This window comes from Oncorhynchus kisutch, linkage group LG5 (assembly GCF_002021735.2).
Source record: "Oncorhynchus kisutch isolate 150728-3 linkage group LG5, Okis_V2, whole genome shotgun sequence".
In the NCBI taxonomy this organism is placed as follows: domain Eukaryota; kingdom Metazoa; phylum Chordata; class Actinopteri; order Salmoniformes; family Salmonidae; genus Oncorhynchus; species Oncorhynchus kisutch.
In genome coordinates this window covers 71,594,258-71,613,285 of record NC_034178.2, presented here as the reverse complement: position 1 = coordinate 71,613,285, position 19,028 = coordinate 71,594,258, and the positions used below count along the sequence as shown (strand labels likewise).

At 40.8% G+C, this 19,028-nt stretch overlaps 1 protein-coding gene across 2 annotated transcripts in view; it reads left to right on the top strand.

Moving 5' to 3' along the window:
• grm7 (glutamate metabotropic receptor 7) overlaps positions 1 to 19,028 on the top strand; it is a 413,809-nt gene that overhangs the window by 272,480 nt on the left and 122,301 nt on the right. For both annotated transcript variants that reach the window (XM_031825761.1, XM_031825762.1), the window contains exon 6: positions 11,839 to 12,039. In XM_031825761.1, coding sequence (XP_031681621.1) covers positions 11,839 to 12,039 — 201 coding nt within the window. The remainder of the gene's footprint in view (positions 1 to 11,838; positions 12,040 to 19,028) is intronic.

The following is a 19,028-nucleotide window of genomic DNA, read 5'->3' as shown; positions in this document are numbered from 1 at the left end:
GTCTTCCTCTTTCACCATATCAATGCTCAATGTGGTTAATTGGTCTTCCTCTTTCACCATCTCAATGCTCAATGTGGTTAATTGTGTCTTCCTCTTTCACCATCTCAATGCTCAATGTGGTTAATTGTGTCTTCCTCTTTTACCATCTCAATGCTCAATGTGGTTAATTGTGTCTTCCTCTTTCACCATCTCAATGCTCAATGTGGTTAATTGTGTCTTCCTCTTTCACCATCTCAATGCTCAATGTGGGTAATTGTGTCTTCCTCTTTCACCATCTCAATGCTCAATGTGGTTAATTGTGTCTTCCTCTTTCACCATCTCAATGCTCAATGTGGTTAATTGTGTCTTCCTCTTTCACCATCTCAATGCTCAATGTGGTTAATTGTGTCTTGCTCTTTCACCATCTCAATGCTCAATGTGGGTAATTGTGTCTTCCTCTTTCACCATCTCAATGCTCAATGTGGGTAATTGTGTCTTGCTCTTTCACCATCTCAATGCTCAATGTGGGTAATTGTGTCTTCCTCTTTCACCATCTCAATGCTCAATGTGGGTAATTGTGTCTTCCTCTTTCACCATCTCATTGCTCAATGTGGTTAATTGTGTCTTCCTCTTTCACCATCTCAATGCTCAATGTGGGTAATTGTCTTCCTCTTTCACCATCTCAATGCTCAATGTGGGTAATTGTCTTCCTCTTTCACCATCTCAATGCTCAATGTGGGTAATTGTCTTCCTCTTTCACCATCTCAATGCTCAATGTGGGTAATTGTCTTCCTCTTTCACCATCTCAATGCTCAATGTGGGTAATTGTCTTCCTCTTTCACCATCTCAATGATCAATGTGGTTAATTGTGTCTTACTCTTTCACCATCTCAATGCTCAATGTGGGTAATTGTCTTCCTCTTTCACCATCTCAATGCTCAATGTGGGTAATTGTCTTCCTCTTTCACCATCTCAATGCTCAATGTGGTTAATTGTGTCTTCCTCTTTCACCATCTCAATGCTCAATGTGGGTAATTGTCTTCCTCTTTCACCATCTCAATGCTCAATGTGGGTAATTGTCTTCCTCTTTCACCATCTCAATGCTCAATGTGGGTAATTGTCTTCCTCTTTCACCATCTCAATGCTCAATGTGGTTAATTGTGTCTTCCTCTTTCACCATCTCAATGCTCAATGTGGTTAATTGTGTCTTCCTCTTTCACCATCTCAATACTCAATGTGGTTAATTGTGTCTTCCTCTTTCACCATCTCAATGCTCAATGTGGTTAATTGTGTCTTCCTCTTTCACCATCTCAATGCTCAATGTGGGTAATTGTCTTCCTCTTTCACCATCTCAATGCTCAATGTGGGTAATTGTCTTCCTCTTTCACCATCTCAATGCTCAATGTGGGTAAGTGTCTTCCTCTTTCACCATCTCAATGCTCAATGTGGGTAATTGTCTTCCTCTTTCACCATCTCAATGCTCAATGTGGGTAATTGTCTTCCTCTTTCACCATCTCAATGCTCAATGTGGGTAATTGTCTTCCTCTTTCACCATCTCAATGCTCAATGTGGTTAATTGTCTTCCTCTTTCACCATCTCAATGCTCAATGTGGTTAATTGTGTCTTCCTCTTTCACCATCTCAATGCTCAATGTGGTTAATTGTGTCTTCCTCTTTCACCATCTCAATGCTCAATGTGGTTAATTGTCTTCCTCTTTCACCATCTCAATGCTCAATGTGGGTAATTGTCTTCCTCTTTCACCATCTCAATGCTCAATGTGGTTAATTGTGTCTTCCTCTTTTTGTTGTTTTACAAGTTGTCCTATTTATTTAATGTAACACTAAACTTGATTATTTTAAGACTAAAAGTGTTCAAGTAAAAATGTTCCATAACAAGTCAGAGGATAAAAACAAAAAGTAGTATAAATGAAAACTGATTAAATTAAATTCCACTTTCTGTCCGCTGAATCAGAAATAAACCAAAATGTACAGAAGGAAAGAACTGTAAGATGATGTAAGATGATGTACTGTACATACCTTGAGTTAAGTAACGCAACAAACTGTTGTTTAGCTAGCTATTTGTTTTTTTTCCTAACAGAAGCCCTGTAAATATGTGACAAAATGAAGCAGTAGAAATTAGGATTGGGTCTAAATTGAATAAAGACAGTGTAACATTAAATGTAAATGAGAACTTGTTCTCAACTAGCCTACCTGGTTAAATAAAGGTGAAAAAAAAACAAAAAAAACAACAGGTAATTCAAATCTATGAAGAAAGGAGATTAGGATTTTGATGATCAAACACACTTTGGGCTTCACCATTGTTGTTGTTATTATCATCATAGTGTAATCATTATTTTCCCCAATATGTCTGCTCAATGTAAATTGGTTGTAATGTACTATTTCTCAAGGAAAATGTCAGTATACAATCACTGCCATACAATGCATTTGAGATGTGAATATGTCTCTCTGTGTGGTATCATTTAACCCCCTAAGGTTGATGTCTGCGCTCCACTGAAATGTAATTAGCATAATACATAAAACATCCCATTAAAATCATTCTGTTGAAAGTAGAGATATCTGGGTTTTGTTACATTGGATGCTTCTCAATCCACCAAATTCGCCGATGTCGCACTTCCTCATCTGTGGTGAAAGGTGACAGAGCTAGAGCGGTGTTTGTCAGACCATGAGACATCCCCAAAATGGTCTGTAGCTTCCAAACAGTTTGGGCTACACACTAGTATGACCCGTCTGTGTAAAGGTGAGACTGTCACGAACAAGATGCAGCCGATCTGCCAACTTGTGTCTGTAGCTTCCAAACAGTTTGGGCTACACACTAGTATGACCCGTCTGTGTAAAGGTGAGACTGTCACGAACAATATATATGGAGTATGTTTAGTGACAAAATAAGGGGTTTAAAACTAATATTTTCTGTTCTGTCTTATATCGCTCAGATATAGGACAGGCACTTCAGAACAAACTAAACTATCTGTTCCTCCATGTAGTGAATACGTTATTCAATGCATTTGTATGGGCTAATAGCAGTCAAAGCCAAATACAATGATTCATCAAATTATTATATATTTTTTTTAAATGATACTATGCCTCAGGACTACCTGGCCTGATGACTCCTGGATGTCCCCACATGGTCATGCTGCTGCTCCAGTTTCAACTGTTCTGCTTGCGGCTATGGAACCCGGATATGTTACCTTGTCCCGGAGCTGCTGTTTTTGACTCTCTCTCTCTATCTTTTTCTCTGACGCACCTGCTGTCTCGACCTCTGAATGCTTGGCTATGAAAAGCCAAATTACATTTACTCCTGAGGTACTGATCTGTTGCAACCCTCGACAACAACTGTGATTATTATTTGACCCTGCTGGTCATCTATGAACATTTGAACATCTTGAAGAACAATCTGGCCTTAATGGCCATGTGCTCTTATTATCTCCACCCGGAACAGCCGGACTGGCCACCCCTCAGAGCCTGGTTCCACTCTAGGTTTCTTCCTACTGTAGGTTCCCGCAATTCTAGGGAGTTTTTCCTAGCCGTGGTGCTTCTACACCTGCATTGGTTGCTGTTTGTGGTTTTAGGCTGGGTTTCTGTACAGCACCTTATGACATCTACTGATGTAAAAAGGGCTTTATAAATGCATTTGATTGATTGAGTTGTACTCCTCTCCCCAGGCTTTGACAGGGCTTATACTCTTATGGGTTAAGGTAAAATGTTTGGAATAGTACACAGTGGTTTTGACTTTCATTGTAATTCTCCCAAAGTCTGTAATTCTCCCAAATAAATTCAGAGAAGGTAGAGAGCAGATCCCTCCAAAGAAATGCAACTGTTCAAGATAAAGCAGCGATGCAAATGTCCAGACAAGCCTCTGTGTAATTCCATGAGTTCACTTGATCATGTGAACTAATGTGAAGCCTTAGTAAAGAGCAGATTAAACAGCATGTCCAATTCATGTAACCATCATAATAATAATAATATAATAATAATAATATAATACAACCAAACTGTCAATTTCCTCAAAATCAGTCTTCTCAAGAAAACATCAGAGTCCGAACGATTTAACCTACAGGCTATTATTACCACTCTATGGACCCCCCACAAGTGTCAGGGGACTCGTACGAACTTGGTAACGTCTATGTGCTTGGTAACTTGGTAACGTCTATGTGCTTGGTAACTTGGCAACGTCTATGTGCTTGTTAACTTGGTAACGTCTATGTGCTTGGTAACGTCTATGTGCTTGGTAACGTCTATGTGCTTGGTAACTTGGCAACGTCTATGTGCTTGTTAACTTGGTAACGTCTATGTGCTTGGTAACGTCTATGTGCTTGGTAACGTCTATGTGCTTGGTAACGTCTATGTGCTTGGTAACTTGGTAACGTCTATGTGCTTGGTAACTTGGTAACGTCTATGTGCTTGGTAACTTGGCAACGTCTATGTGCTTGGTAACTTGGTAACGTCTATGTGCTTGGTATCTTGGGAACGTCTATGTGCTTGGTAACTTGGTAACGTCTATGTGCTTGGTAACTTGGTAACGTCTATGTGCTTGGTAACTTGGCAACGTCTATGTGCTTGGTAACTTGGTAACGTCTATGTGCTTGGTAACGTCTATGTGCTTGGTAACGTCTATGTGCTTGGTAACGTCTATGTGCTTGGTAACGTCTATGTGCTTGGTAACTTGGTAACGTCTATGTGCTTGGTAACTTGGTAACGTCTATGTGCTTGGTAACTTGGCAACGTCTATGTGCTTGGTAACTTGGTAACGTCTATGTGCTTGGTATCTTGGGAACGTCTATGTGCTTGGTAACTTGGTAACGTCTATGTGCTTGGTAACTTGGTAACGTCTATGTGCTTGGTAACTTGGTAAAGTCTATGTGCTTGGTAACTTGGTAAAGTCTATGTGCTTGGTAACTTGGTAACGTCTATGTGCTTGGTAACTTGGTAACGTCTATGTGCTTGGTAACTTGGTAACGTCTATGTGCTTGGTAACTTGGTAATGTCTATGTGCTTGGTAACTTGGTAACGTCTATGTGCTTGGTAACTTGGTAATGTCTATGTGCTTGGTAACTTGGTAACGTCTATGTGCTTGGTAACTTGGTAACGTCTATGTGCTTGGTAACTTGGTAACGTCTATGTGCTTGGTAACTTGGTAACGTCTATGTGCTTGGTAACTTGGTAATGTCTATGTGCTTGGTAACTTGGTAACGTCTATGTGCTTGGTAACTTGGTAATTTCTATGTGCTTGGTAACTTGGTAACGTCTATGTGCTTGGTAACTTGGTAACGTCTATGTGCTTGGTAACTTGGTAACGTCTATGTGCTTGGCAACTTGGTAACGTCTATTTTATTTATTTATTTATTTACCTTTATTTAACCAGGTAGGCAAGTTGAGAACAAGTTCTCATTTACAATTGCGACCTGGCCAAGATAAAGCAAAGCAGTTCGACAGATAAAACGACACAGAGTTACACATGGAGTAAAAACAAACATACAGTCAACAATGCAGTATAAACAAGTCTATATACAATGTGAGCAAATGAGGTGAGAAGGGAGGTAAAGGCAAAAAAGGCCAAGATGGCAAAGTAAATACAATATAGCAAGTAAAATACTGGAATGGTAGTTTTGCAATGGAAGAATGTGCAAAGTAGAAATAAAAAAATAATGGGGTGCAAAGGAGCAAAATAAATAAATAAATAAAAATTAAATACAGTTGGGAAAGAGGTAGTTGTTTGGGCTAAATTATAGGTGGGCTATGTACAGGTGCAGTAATCTGTGAGCTGCTCTGACAGTTGGTGCTTAAAGCTAGTGAGGGAGATAAGTGTTTCCAGTTTCAGAGATTTTTGTAGTTCGTTCCAGTCATTGGCAGCAGAGAACTGGAAGGAGAGGCGGCCAAAGAAAGAATTGGTTTTGGGGGTGACTAGAGAGATATACCTGCTGGAGCGTGTGCTACAGGTGGGAGATGCTATGGTGACCAGCGAGCTGAGATAAGGGGGGACTTTACCTAGCAGGGTCTTGTAGATGACATGGAGCCAGTGGGTTTGGCGACGAGTATGAAGCGAGGGCCAGCCAACGAGAGCGTACAGGTCGCAATGGTGGGTAGTATATGGGGCTTTGGTGATAAAACGGATTGCACTGTGATAGACTGCATCCAATTTGTTGAGTAGGGTATTGGAGGCTATTTTGTAAATGACATCGCCAAAGTCGAGGATTGGTAGGATGGTCAGTTTTACAAGGGTATGTTTGGCAGCATGAGTGAAGGATGCTTTGTTGCGAAATAGGAAGCCAATTCTAGATTTAACTTTGGATTGGAGATGTTTGATATGGGTCTGGAAGGAGAGTTTACAATCTAACCAGACACCTAAGTATTTGTAGTTGTCCACGTATTCTAAGTCAGAGCCGTCCAGAGTAGTGATGTTGGACAGGCGGGTAGGTGCAGGTAGCGATCGGTTGAAGAGCATGCATTTAGTTTTACTTGTATTTAAGAGCAATTGGAGGCCACGGAAGGAGAGTTGTATGGCATTGAAGCTTGCCTGGAGGGTTGTTAACACAGTGTCCAGAGAAGGGCCGGAAGTTTACAGAATGGTGTCGTCTGCGTAGAGGTGGATCAGGGACTCACCAGCAGCAAGAGCGACCTCATTGATGTATACAGAGAAGAGAGTCGGTCCAAGAATTGAACCCTGTGGCACCCCCATAGAGACTGCCAGAGGTCCGGACAGCAGACCCTCCGATTTGACACACTGAACTCTATCAGAGAAGTAGTTGGTGAACCAGGCGAGGCAATCATTTGAGAAACCAAGGCTGTCGAGTCTGCCGATGAGGATATGGTGATTGACAGAGTCGAAAGCCTTGGCCAGATCAATGAATACGGCTGCACAGTAATGTTTCTTATCGATGGCGGTTAAGATATCGTTTAGGACCTTGAGCGTGGCTGAGGTGCACCCATGACCAGCTCTGAAACCAGATTGCATAGCAGAGAAGGTATGGTGAGATTCGAAATGGTCGGTAATCTGTTTGTTGACTTGGCTTTCGAAGACCTTAGAAAGGCACGGTAGGATAGATATAGGTCTGTAGCAGTTTGGGTCAAGAGTGTCCCCCCCTTTGAAGAGGGGGATGACCGCAGCTGCTTTCCAATCTTTGGGAATCTCAGACGACACGAAAGAGAGGTTGAACAGGCTAGTAATAGGGGTGGCAACAATTTCGGCAGATAATTTTAGAAAGAAAGGGTCCAGATTGTCTAGCCCGGCTGATTTGTAGGGGTCCAGATTTTGCAGCTCTTTCAGAACATCAGCTGAATGGATTTGGGAGAAGAAATGGGGAAGGCTTGGGCGAGTTGCTGTTGGGGGTGCAGTGCTGTTGTCCGGGGTAGGAGTAGCCAGGTGGAAAGCATGGCCAGCCGTAGAAAAATGCTTATTGAAATTCTCAATTATGGTGGATTTATCAGTGGTGACAGTGTTTCCTATCTTCAGTGCAGTGGGCAGCTGGGAGGAGGTGTTCTTATTCTCCATGGACTTTACAGTGTCCCAGAACTTTTTTGAGTTAGTGTTGCAGGAAGCAAATTTCTGCTTGAAAAAGCTAGCCTTGGCTTTTCTAACTGCCTGTGTATAATGATTTCTAGCTTCCCTGAACAGCTGCATATCACGGGGGCTGTTCGATGCTAATGCAGAACGCCATAGGATGTTTTTGTGTTGGTTAAGGGCAGTCAGGTCTGGGGAGAACCAAGGGCTATATCTGTTCCTGGTTCTAAAGTTCTTGAATGGGGCATGTTTATTTAGGATGGTTAGGAAGGCATTTTTAAAAAATATCCAGGCATCCTCTACTGACGGGATGAGATCAATATCCTTCCAGGATACCCCGGCCAGGTCGATTAGAAAGGCCTGCTCGCAGAAGTGTTTCAGGGAGCGTTTTACAGTGATGAGTGGCGGTCGTTTGACCGCTGACCCATTACGGATGCAGGCAATGAGGCAGTGATCGCTGAGATCTTGGTTGAAGACAGCAGAGGTGTATTTAGAGGGGAAGTTGGTTAGGATGATATCTATGAGGGTGCCCGTGTTTAAGGTTTTGGGGAGGTACCTGGTAGGTTCATTGATAATTTGTGTGAGATTGAGGGCATCAAGTTTAGATTGTAGGATGGCTGGGGTGTTAAGCATGTTCCAGTTTAGGTCGCCTAGCAGCACGAACTCTGAAGATAGATGGGGGGCAATCAGTTCACATATGGTGTCCAGAGCACAGCTGGGGGCAGAGGGTGGTCTATAGCAGGCGGCAACGGTGAGAGACTTGTTTTTAGAGAGGTGGATTTTTAAAAGTAGAAGTTCAAATTGTTTGGGTACAGACCTGGATAGTAGGACAGAACTCTGCAGGCTATCTTTGCAGTAGATTGCAACACCGCCCCCTTTGGCAGTTCTATCTTGTCTGAAAATGTTGTAGTTTGGAATTAAAATGTCTGAGTTTTTGGTGGTCTTCCTAAGCCAGGATTCAGACACAGCTAGAACATCCGGGTTGGCAGAGTGTGCTAAAGCAGTGAATAGAACAAACTTAGGGAGGAGGCTTCTAATGTTAACATGCATGAAACCAAGGCTATTACGGTTACAGAAGTCGTCAAAAGAGAGCGCCTGGGGAATAGGAGTGGAGCTAGGCACTGCAGGGCCTGGATTCACCTCTACATCGCCAGAGGAACATAGGAGGAGTAGAATAAGGGTACGGCTAAAAGCTATGAGAATTGGTCGTCTAGAACGTCTGGAACATAGAGTAAAAGGAGGTTTCTGGGGGCGATAAAATAGCATCAAGGTATAATGTACAGACAAATGTATGGTAGGATGTGAATACAGTGGAGGTAAACCTAGGTATTGAGTGATGAAGAGAGAGATATTGTCTCTAGAAACATCGTTGAAACCAGGAGATGTCATTGCATGTGTGGGTGGTGGAACTAATAGGTTGGATAAGGTATAGTGAGCAGGACTAGAGGCTCTACAGTGAAATAAGCCAATAAACACTAACCAGAACAGAAATGGACAAGACATATTGACATTAAGGAGAGGCATGCTTAGTCGAGTGATCAAAAGGGTCCGGTGAGTGGAGAGGTTGGTTGGTGATTTAGACAGCTAGCCAGGGCATCGGTAGCAAGCTAGCATAGGATGGAGGTCTGTTGTTAGCTACCTCTTGCGTTCCGTCAGTAGATTAGTGGGGTTCCGTGTGGTAGAGGGGATTAATCCAAATCACACAACAACAACAAAAATAAAAACAATAGATATAGTTATAGAGGCCCAAGAAGAAAACATAATAATAATAATAAAAAATAAAAAAATATATATATAAAAAAAATTGGTTGGTAACTTGGTAACGTCTATGTGCTTGGTAACTTGGTAACATCTATGTGCTTGGTAACTTGGTAACGTCTATGTGCCTGGTAACTTGGTAACTTCTGTCTGTAGCGTCCAAATTGTTTGGGCTACAAACTAATGTGACCCCACTGTGGAAGGGGGAGATTATCACGATGTTCTCTTTTTCTCTATGACCCAACAAGTGTCATGGGACAGAAGAAATGAATGGAAAGATGAAGATAGTTTTGTGCCCACTGCCAGAAAATGGTTTAATATGTGTAAAGAAAACATATAGATATATATTTCCTGGTCTTTCTTATATTTCCTAGATATAGGACAAACACTTCAAAAACTTGTTTCATATTATACATTTGTTGACTGTCATTTTTTGCCATTTATGAATGTGTTATTCAATGCATTTCTCTGGGCTATAGTAGTAAAGTTCAAATTCAATATATTATTAAAAAATATATTTTTTTTATAGGATTTTAGGATACCTAACATGGTCCTAAAATTCAAAATCATATAGCTAAATGATCTATAGTATGACCATCTTAAAACAATTCATGTCGGTTTAGAACCCCCCCCCCCCCACCCCCCGGATAGTATTTGCTCATATTTAAAATTTTTACAAACATTGAACTAAAACAAGCTTATATTTTGGATCCTGATAGAATAAGATTTGAATTAAGCTCATCAGGCATTTACAAGTTATATTCTTCAAGAATCAATGGGTTCACATTATTCATTTATACGGATGTAGAAATTGCAGATTGCCCCTTTAATGCAAATTTAAAGTAATGTCCCATATTCTATTTTTTTTAACCTTTATTTTACTAGGCAAGTCAGTTAAGAACAAATTCTTATTTTCAATGACGGCCTAGGAACAGTGGGTTAACTGCCTGTTCAAGGGCAGAACGACAGATTTTGTACCTTGTCAGCTCGGGGATTTGAACTTGCAATCTTTCGGTTACTAGTCCAATGCTCTAACCACTAGGCTACACTGCCGCCCCAGTTATTAAGCAGAAGTCGTTTCGTAACTAGCGTCCCACCTCGACAACAGCCAGTGAAAGTGCAGGGTGCCAAATTCAAAACAACAGAAATCCCATAATTACAATTCCTCAAACATACAAGTATTACACACCATTTTACAGATAAACATCTTGTAAATCCAACCACAGTGTCCGATTTCAAAAATGATTTACCGTGAAAGCACACCATGCAATTATATTAGGTCAGCACCTAGTCACAGAAAACCATACAGACATTTTCCAGCCAAGGAGAGGGCTCACAAGTCAGAAATAGCGATTAAATTAATCACTAACCTTTGATCTTCATCGGATGGCACTCATAGGACTTCATGTTACACAATACATGTATGTTTTGCTCGATAAAGTTCTTATTTATATCAAAAAATCTGAGTTTACATTGGCGCGTTGTGTTCAGAAATGCATTGTCTCAAACAAACATCCGATGAAAGTGCAGAGAGCCACATCAAATTACAGAAATACTGATTTTAAACATTGATAAACGATATAAGTGTTAAACATACGAATAAAGATAAACTTCTCCTTAATGCAACCGCTGTGTCAGATTTCAAAAAGGCTTTACAGCGAAAGCACACTATGCGATTATGTTAGGTCAGCACCTGGCCACAGAAACCCATACAGCCATTTTCCAAACAAGGAGAGTGTCACAAAAGTCAGAAATAGCATTGACATGAATCACTTACCTTTGATTATCTTCATCTGGTGGCACTCCCAGGTCTCCATGTTAGACAATAAATGTTAGTTTTGTTCGATAATGTCCCTCTTTATGACCAAAAACCTCCTTTTTGTTTGTGCGTTTTGTCCAGTAATCCGAATGCTCAAGTCCAGATGAAAAGTTTTTTTTTTAAGTACAATAAAAGTTAGTAGAAGCATGCCAAATGATGTTTAAAATCAATCCTCCGGTTGTTTTTGCCATAAATAATAAATAATATTTCAACCTGACAAAAGCTTTGTCAATAGAAAAAGAGAAACAAGAAAGGCGCATTCCCGATCAGGTGCATGGCTGATGTCTGGAAATGTCCACTGGCCACTGATTGAAAGTGCTCCCTCATTTTTCAGAGTAAAAGCCTGAAACTATGCCTAAAGACTGGCCACATGTAGAAGAAGCCATAGAGCTTGTGAACTGGGTCCTAAGTCTTTGTATGGTGGAAAGGCTTTCAATGGAAAAACAGTACTTCCTGGTTGGACTTTCCTCTGGTTTTCGCCTGCCATATCAGTTCTGTTATACACAGACATTATTTTAACAGTTTTGGAAACATTAGAGTGTGTTCTATCCAAATCCACTAATTATATGCATATCCTATCTTCTGGGCCTGAGTAGCAGGCAGTTTAATATGGGCACGCTTTTCATCCAAAATTCCGAATGCTGCCCCCTACCCTAGTGAAGTTAAGTAATCAAAAACAGTACAAATCAGGACGTCAGACGGGACGGGAAGTCAGGCAGGATCTATTCAAAAATACATATTGGAATATTCTTCTCTTTTCATCCACAGGCCAGGAGCGGATCGGGATTGACTCTAAGTACGAACAGGAGGGGAAGGTTCAGTTTGTGATCGATGCGGTGTACGCGCTGGCCCATGCCCTTCACAACATGCAGAGAGACCTGTGTCCCGATGTCTCAGGGATCTGTGAAGATATGGACCTAGCTGGGGGCAAGAAACTACTCAAGTACATCCGCAGTGTCACCTTCAATGGTAAGTATGCTAATGCCAACACAGTTATCAATCGACAAATCAATCAATTTATAAATGTATCAACCAATTAATCGATCATTCAACCAATCAATCAATATAGTACACTATAAAGATGTGATAAGAACCATTTAGCTACACCCTGGTGAAGGTTCTTTGGCCAAAATGTTGGTCATATATTTCCCAAAATATTACTCAAATACATCCACAGCTACCAGAGACACGGGTAGAACATTCACTTAAATTTTTTGAAGAATACAAAACAGCAATACCAGACAATGTTTACACTGTAGGAAGTAATGTCGTAACATACATTTTCCGGATTGACTGACCTTCATGTCTTAAAGTAATGCCATATTATGGACTAGGGCTATCTTCTGTATACAACGCATACCTTGTCAGAACACAACTGATTGGCTCAAACACATTAAGAAGGAAATAAATTCCACAAATGAACTTTTAACAGGCACACCTGTTAATTGAAATGCATTCCAGGTGACTTTGATTTTATATTGTAAATGTTTTACTTATCTATTGTTTTACTTAACACTTTTTTCTGAACTTCTTAAAGCATTGCTGGTCTTGTAAGTTGCATTTCACTGTAAGGTTACCTGTTGTATTCACCACATGTGACATATACAATTTGTTTTGAATTGATATAAATAAACCTGGTTGAGAGAATGCCAAGAGTGTGCAAAGCTTTGATTAAGGGTTGCTACTTTGAAGAATTTCAAATATAACATGTATTTGTATTTGTTTAACACTTTTTTTGGTTACTAAATGATTCCATATGTGTTATTTCACAGTGTTGATGTTTTAACTATTATTCTACAATGTAGAAAATAGTAAAGATAAAGAAAAACCCTTGAATGAGTCGGTTGCTTCCAAACCTTTGACTGATGCTGTATGTGTGGAATTATTTTATTAGACCAGCCCAAACAAAAACAAAAACATGTCATCTGTAGTGCTGACTGATTAGTGCTTTCTAAAGGTTTCGAGTTTGATTATGAAAAAAAAGAATAATGGTTTTCAATTTCTGTTTCAATTATTATAATGTTTTTTAATTAAATGCATTATGTGGGTTGAATGCTGTAACAAACACAGATTAAAACAATTAATAACAATCCCATGATGGTAGTGAGTGCCCATTACTGCTTATCATTTATCAACCATAATTAATTCACATTACTTTACTTTAATCAAATATTTGAGTTGTGTATATATTTGAAGACTTTTTTATTCATTCCAAGTCCTCATCTCATATTTAAGGAGCTGCTGTCTATGCTGTCTGACAAAATAAGTATTTTAGTAGTTCTTCAAAGTAAATGAGGCATACTGTTATGACTGCTGAATACCAACTATCACTCATAGATCTAGTACTGTATTGTTAAACAACTGCTCCCTATCCCTGTCAAATGTGTGTTCTTGACCGAATAAGTAGGTGCGGAATGGATTAAGGTCATTGTAGTTAATTACCACATTTCTGCACTAAACTATGTCGAATATTTCCCTGATGGAAACTACAACTCCCTAGTACATCGCACATTTCGGGCTTGATCTACATTTTGTTGTCTTACAGCCTAAATTTAAAATGGATTCAATTGAGATGTTTTGTCACTGGCCTACATACAATACCCCATGATGTCAAATTCGAATTATGTTTTTAGAAATGTTTACAAATTAATAAAAAATGAAAATCTGAAATGTCTTGAGTCAATAGGTATTCAACCACTTTGTTATGACAAGCCTAAATAAGTTCAGGAGTAGAAATGTGCTTAACAAGTCACATAATATGTAGCATTGACTCACTCTGTGTGCAATAATAGTGTTTAACATGAATTTTGAATGCCTACCTCATCACTGTCCCCCCCGCACATACAATTATCTGTAAGGTCTCTCAGTGTAGCAGTGAATTTCAAACACAGATTCAACCACGAAGACCGGCAAGGTTTTTCAAAGCCTGAAAAGAAAGGCACCAATTGGTAGACGGGTAAAAAAAACAAAAACAACTCAGACATTGATTATCACTTTGAGCTGAGGGATAATTGAGGGATAATCATAATAATAATGGATGGTGGACAGAGTTTCAATCCAGTCAATGGCGTCGTTCATAACTCAGTTGCCGGAGAGGAAGGATTTCACCATGAGACCTATGGTGACTTTAATAGTTTTTTTTTTCATTGTCAACATTGACATGCCAACAACAAACTCTGAACCTACATGTCCATTCATAACGGACCAAAAAAAATGTGAAAGACAAGCATTGTAATTTAGAATTCCATAAAGTGAGTGTGGAAGAGGTGAAAAATACTTATTGTTGTCTATGAACAATGACAAGCCACCTGGCTCTGATAACTTGGAAGGAAAATGACTGAGGATGATAGTGGAATATATTGTCACTTCTATTTGCCAACTCTTCAATGTAAACCTACAGGAAAGTGTGTGTCCTCAGGCCTAGAGGGAAGCAAAAGTCATTTATTATACCCAACAACAGTAAAGCCCACTTTACTGGCTCAAAAAGCTGACCAATCAGCATGTTACCAACCCTTAGTAAACTTTGGACAATAAATTGTTTGACGTCACTTGCACCAATGACTGACGATTGGCTGAAATAAATGTATAATAAGAAGCTTGTGGGAGTTCTGTTAGGCTTCAGTGCAGCTTTTCGATCATAATCTGCAGCTGGAAAAACATACCGTACAATTCAAAGGTTTGGTCACACCTCCTCATTCTAGGGTTTTTCCTTATTTTTTACTTTTTTCTACATTGTAGAATAATAGTGAAGACATCGAAACACAAATGACACAAATGGAATCATGCCGTAACCAAAAAAATGGGTTAAACAAATCAAAATGTATTCTATATTTGAGATTCTTCAAAGCAGCCACCCTTTGCCTTGATGAAAGCTTTGAAAACTCTTGGCATTTTCTCAACCAGCTTCATGAGGTAGTCACCTGGAATGCATTTCAATACACAGCTGTGCCTTGTTAAAAGTCAATTTGTGGAATTTATTTAATTCTTAATCTTTTTAGCCAATCAGCTCTGACAAGGTGGTACAGTATATAGAAGATAGACATATTTGGTAAAAGACCAAGTCCATATTATTGCAAAAACAACTCAGATTAGCAAAGAGAAATGACAGACCATCATTAGCTAAACACATGAGGGTCATTCATTTTGGAAAATTTCAAGAACTTTGAAAGTTTATTCAAGGGCAGTTTCAAAAACAATCAAGCGCTATGATGAAACTGGCTCTCATGAGGAACTCCACAGGAAAGGAAGACCCAAACCTCTGCTGCAGAGGATACATTCATTAGAGTTAACTGCACATCAGGATGCAGCCCAAATAAATGCTTCACAGAGTTCATGTAACAGACACATCTCAACATCAACTGTTCAGAGGAGACTGTGTGAATCAGGCCTTCATGGTTGAATTGCTGCAAAGAAGCCACTACTAAATTACACCAATAAGAAGAAACTTATTTGGTCCAAAAAACACGAGTAATGGACGTTAGACAGGTGGAAATCTGTCCTTTGGTCTGATGAGTCCAATTGGTTCAGAAGTCTGTCCATAATAAACCACTGCTCTGCTTTTTTGACATTGCTATCAACAATACAAGTCTTACAGGCCCTAGTTTTGTCACACTTGGACTACTACCCAGTCATATGGTCAAGTGCTACAAAGAAGAGCCAAATTACAGTTGGTCCCGAACAGAGCAGCACGTCTGACCCTTAAATGGTAACAGAGCGCTAACATCAATGGTATGCATGTCAATCTCTCCTGGCTCAAATATTGACTACATCACTACTTGTCTTTGTGAGAGGTACTGACATGTTGGAAAGCACCAAGCTGTCTGTTTAAACAGCTAACACACAGCTCAGACAACCATACAAACCCCACAAGACATGCCACCAGGGGTCTCTTCACAGTCCCCAAGTCCAGAACAGAATGCGGGAAAAGCACAGGACGACACTGAGCCATGACTACGTGAAACTCTATTCCAAATCAAGTAACTCATGTATGCAGTAAAATCTGATTTAAAAAACTGATAAAACTACATCTTATAGGATGTGAAGAGACACACACACCAGCACACAGACTCTGCAAACATGTATATTATAATATTGTTGTATGTTGCTATTATACATTTTGTGTTGTAGATATGTAGTGGTGTAATAATGTTTAATGATGTACTTTTGACATTTGAGTTGTTTGTGTGATGTACAGTAAGTGCCTAAATTTGTTTGGACACCAAGACGAGTAGCTGCCTTGGCAGTAGCTAATGGGGATCCCTAATAAACGTTTCTGCCAATTGTTCTAAGGGTATAAAGTCAACTCTACCCTCCAGTGTAAAGAGATAAAAAATAACTAAAATACTTTTGCATACTTCCATCAGCAATCGAACTTCTTCACCCCGGAGGCAGACACCTAACTTCTTCACCCCAGAGGCAGACAGCTAACTTCTTCACCTTACAGACAGAGGCAGACAGCTAACTTCTTCACCCCAGAGGCAGACAGCTAACTTCTTCACCCCAGACGCAGACAGCTAACTTATTCACCCTACAGACAGAGAGAGAGACAGCTAACTTCTTCACCCCAGAGGCAGATAGCTAACTTCTTCACCCCAGACGCAGACAGCTAACTTATTCACCATACAGACAGAGAGAGAGACAGCTAACTTCTTCACCCCAGAGGCAGACAGCTAACTTATTCACCCTACAGACAGAGAGAGAGACAGCTAACTTCTTCACCCCAGAGGCAGACAGCTAACTTATTCACCCTACAGACAGAGAGAGAGACAGATAACTTCTTCACCCTACAGACAGAGAGAGACAGCTAACTTATTCACTCTACAGACAGAGAGAGAGACAGCTAACGTCTTCACCCCGGAGGCAGACAGCTAACTTCTTTACCCTACAGACAGAGAGAGAGACAGCTAACTTCTTCACCCCAGAGGCAGACAGCTAACTTCTTCACCCCAGACGCAGACAGCTAACTTATTCACCCTACAGACAGAGAGAGAGACAGCTAACTTCTTCACCCCAGAGGCAGATAGCTAACTTCTTCACCCCAGACGCAGACAGCTAACTTATTCACCATACAGACAGAGAGAGAGACAGCTAACTTCTTCACCCCAGAGGCAGACAGCTAACTTATTCACCCTACAGACAGAGAGAGAGACAGCTAACTTCTTCACCCCAGAGGCAGACAGCTAACTTATTCACCCTACAGACAGAGAGAGAGACAGATAACTTCTTCACCCTACAGACAGAGAGAGACAGCTAACTTATTCACTCTACAGACAGAGAGAGAGACAGCTAACGTCTTCACCCCGGAGGCAGACAGCTAACTTCTTTACCCTACAGACAGAGAGAGAGACAGCTAACTTCTTCACCCCAGAGGCAGACAGCTAACTTATTCACCCTACAGACAGAGAGAGAGACAGCTAACTTCTTCACCCCAGAGGCAGACAGCTAACTTATTCACCCTACAGACAGAGAGAGAGACAGCAAACTCCTTCACCCAAGAGACAGCTAACTCATACACCCTAGAGACAGAGACAGCTAAAGAGAGAGAGAGACAGCAAACTCCTTCACCCATGAGACAGCTAACTAATTTTCCCCAGAGACTGAGACCGCTAACTTCTTCCCCCCAGAGAGAGAGAGAGACAGCTAACTTCTTCACCACAGAGACAGCTAACTTCTTCACCCCAGAGACAGCAAACTCCTTCACCCAAGAGACAGCTAACTCATACACCCTAGAGACAGCTAAATAGAGAGAGAGAGACAGCCAACTCCTTCACCCAAGAGACAGCTAACTCATACACCCTAGAGACAGCTAAAGAGAGAGAGAGACAGCCAACTCCTTCACCCAAGAGACCGCTAACTAATTTTCTCCAGAGACTGAGACTGCTAACTTCTTTCCCCCAGAGAGAGAGAGACAGCTAACTTCTTCACCACAGAGACAGAGCCAACTAACTTCTTCACCCCAAAGACAAAAAACTCCTTCACCCAAGAGACAGCTAACTCAAACACCCTAGAGACAGAGACAGCTAAAGAGAGAGAGAGAGACAGCCAACTCCTTCACCCATGAGACCGCTAACTAATTTTCCCCAGAGACAGAGACAGCTAACTTCTTCACCATAGAGACAGAGACAGCTAACTTCTTCACCACATAGACAGAGGCCGCTAACTTCTTCACCCCAGAGAGAGAGACAGCTAACTTCATAATCACAGAGACAGAGACAGCTAACCTCTTCACCAAAGAGACAGAGACAGCTAACTTCTTCATCACAGAGACAGAGACAGCTAACTTCTTCACCACAGAGACAGACACCGCTAACTTCTTCACCCCAGAGAGAGACAACTAACTTCTTCATCACAGAGATAGCTAACTCCTTCACCCCAGAAACAGAGATAGCTAACTTCTTCATCACAGAGACAAAGACAGCTATCTTCTCCACCCCAGGGACAGCTATCTTCTCCACCCCAGAAACAGAAACAGCTAACTTCTTCATCACAGAGACAACTAACTCCTTCACCACAGAGACAGCTATCGTCTCCACCCCAGAGACAGCTATCTTCCCCACCCCAGAAACAGAGACAGGTATCTTCTCCACCCCAGAAACAGAGACAACTAAGTCCTTCACCACAGAGACAGCTATCGTCTCCACATCAGAGACAGCTATCTTCTCCACCCCAGAAACAGACAGCTAACTCCTTCATCCCAGAAACAGACAGCTAACTTCTTCATCACATAGACAGCTAACTCCTTCACCCCAGAAACAGAGATAGCTAACTTCTTCACCACAGAGACAGAGACAGCTATCTTCTCCACCCCACAGACAGCTAACTCATTCACTCCAGAAACAGAGACAGCTAACTTCTTCATCACAGAGACAGAGACAGCTAACTCCTTCAACCCAGAAACAGAGACAGCTAACTCCTTCACACCAGAAACAGAGACAGCTAACTCCTTCAACCCAGAAACA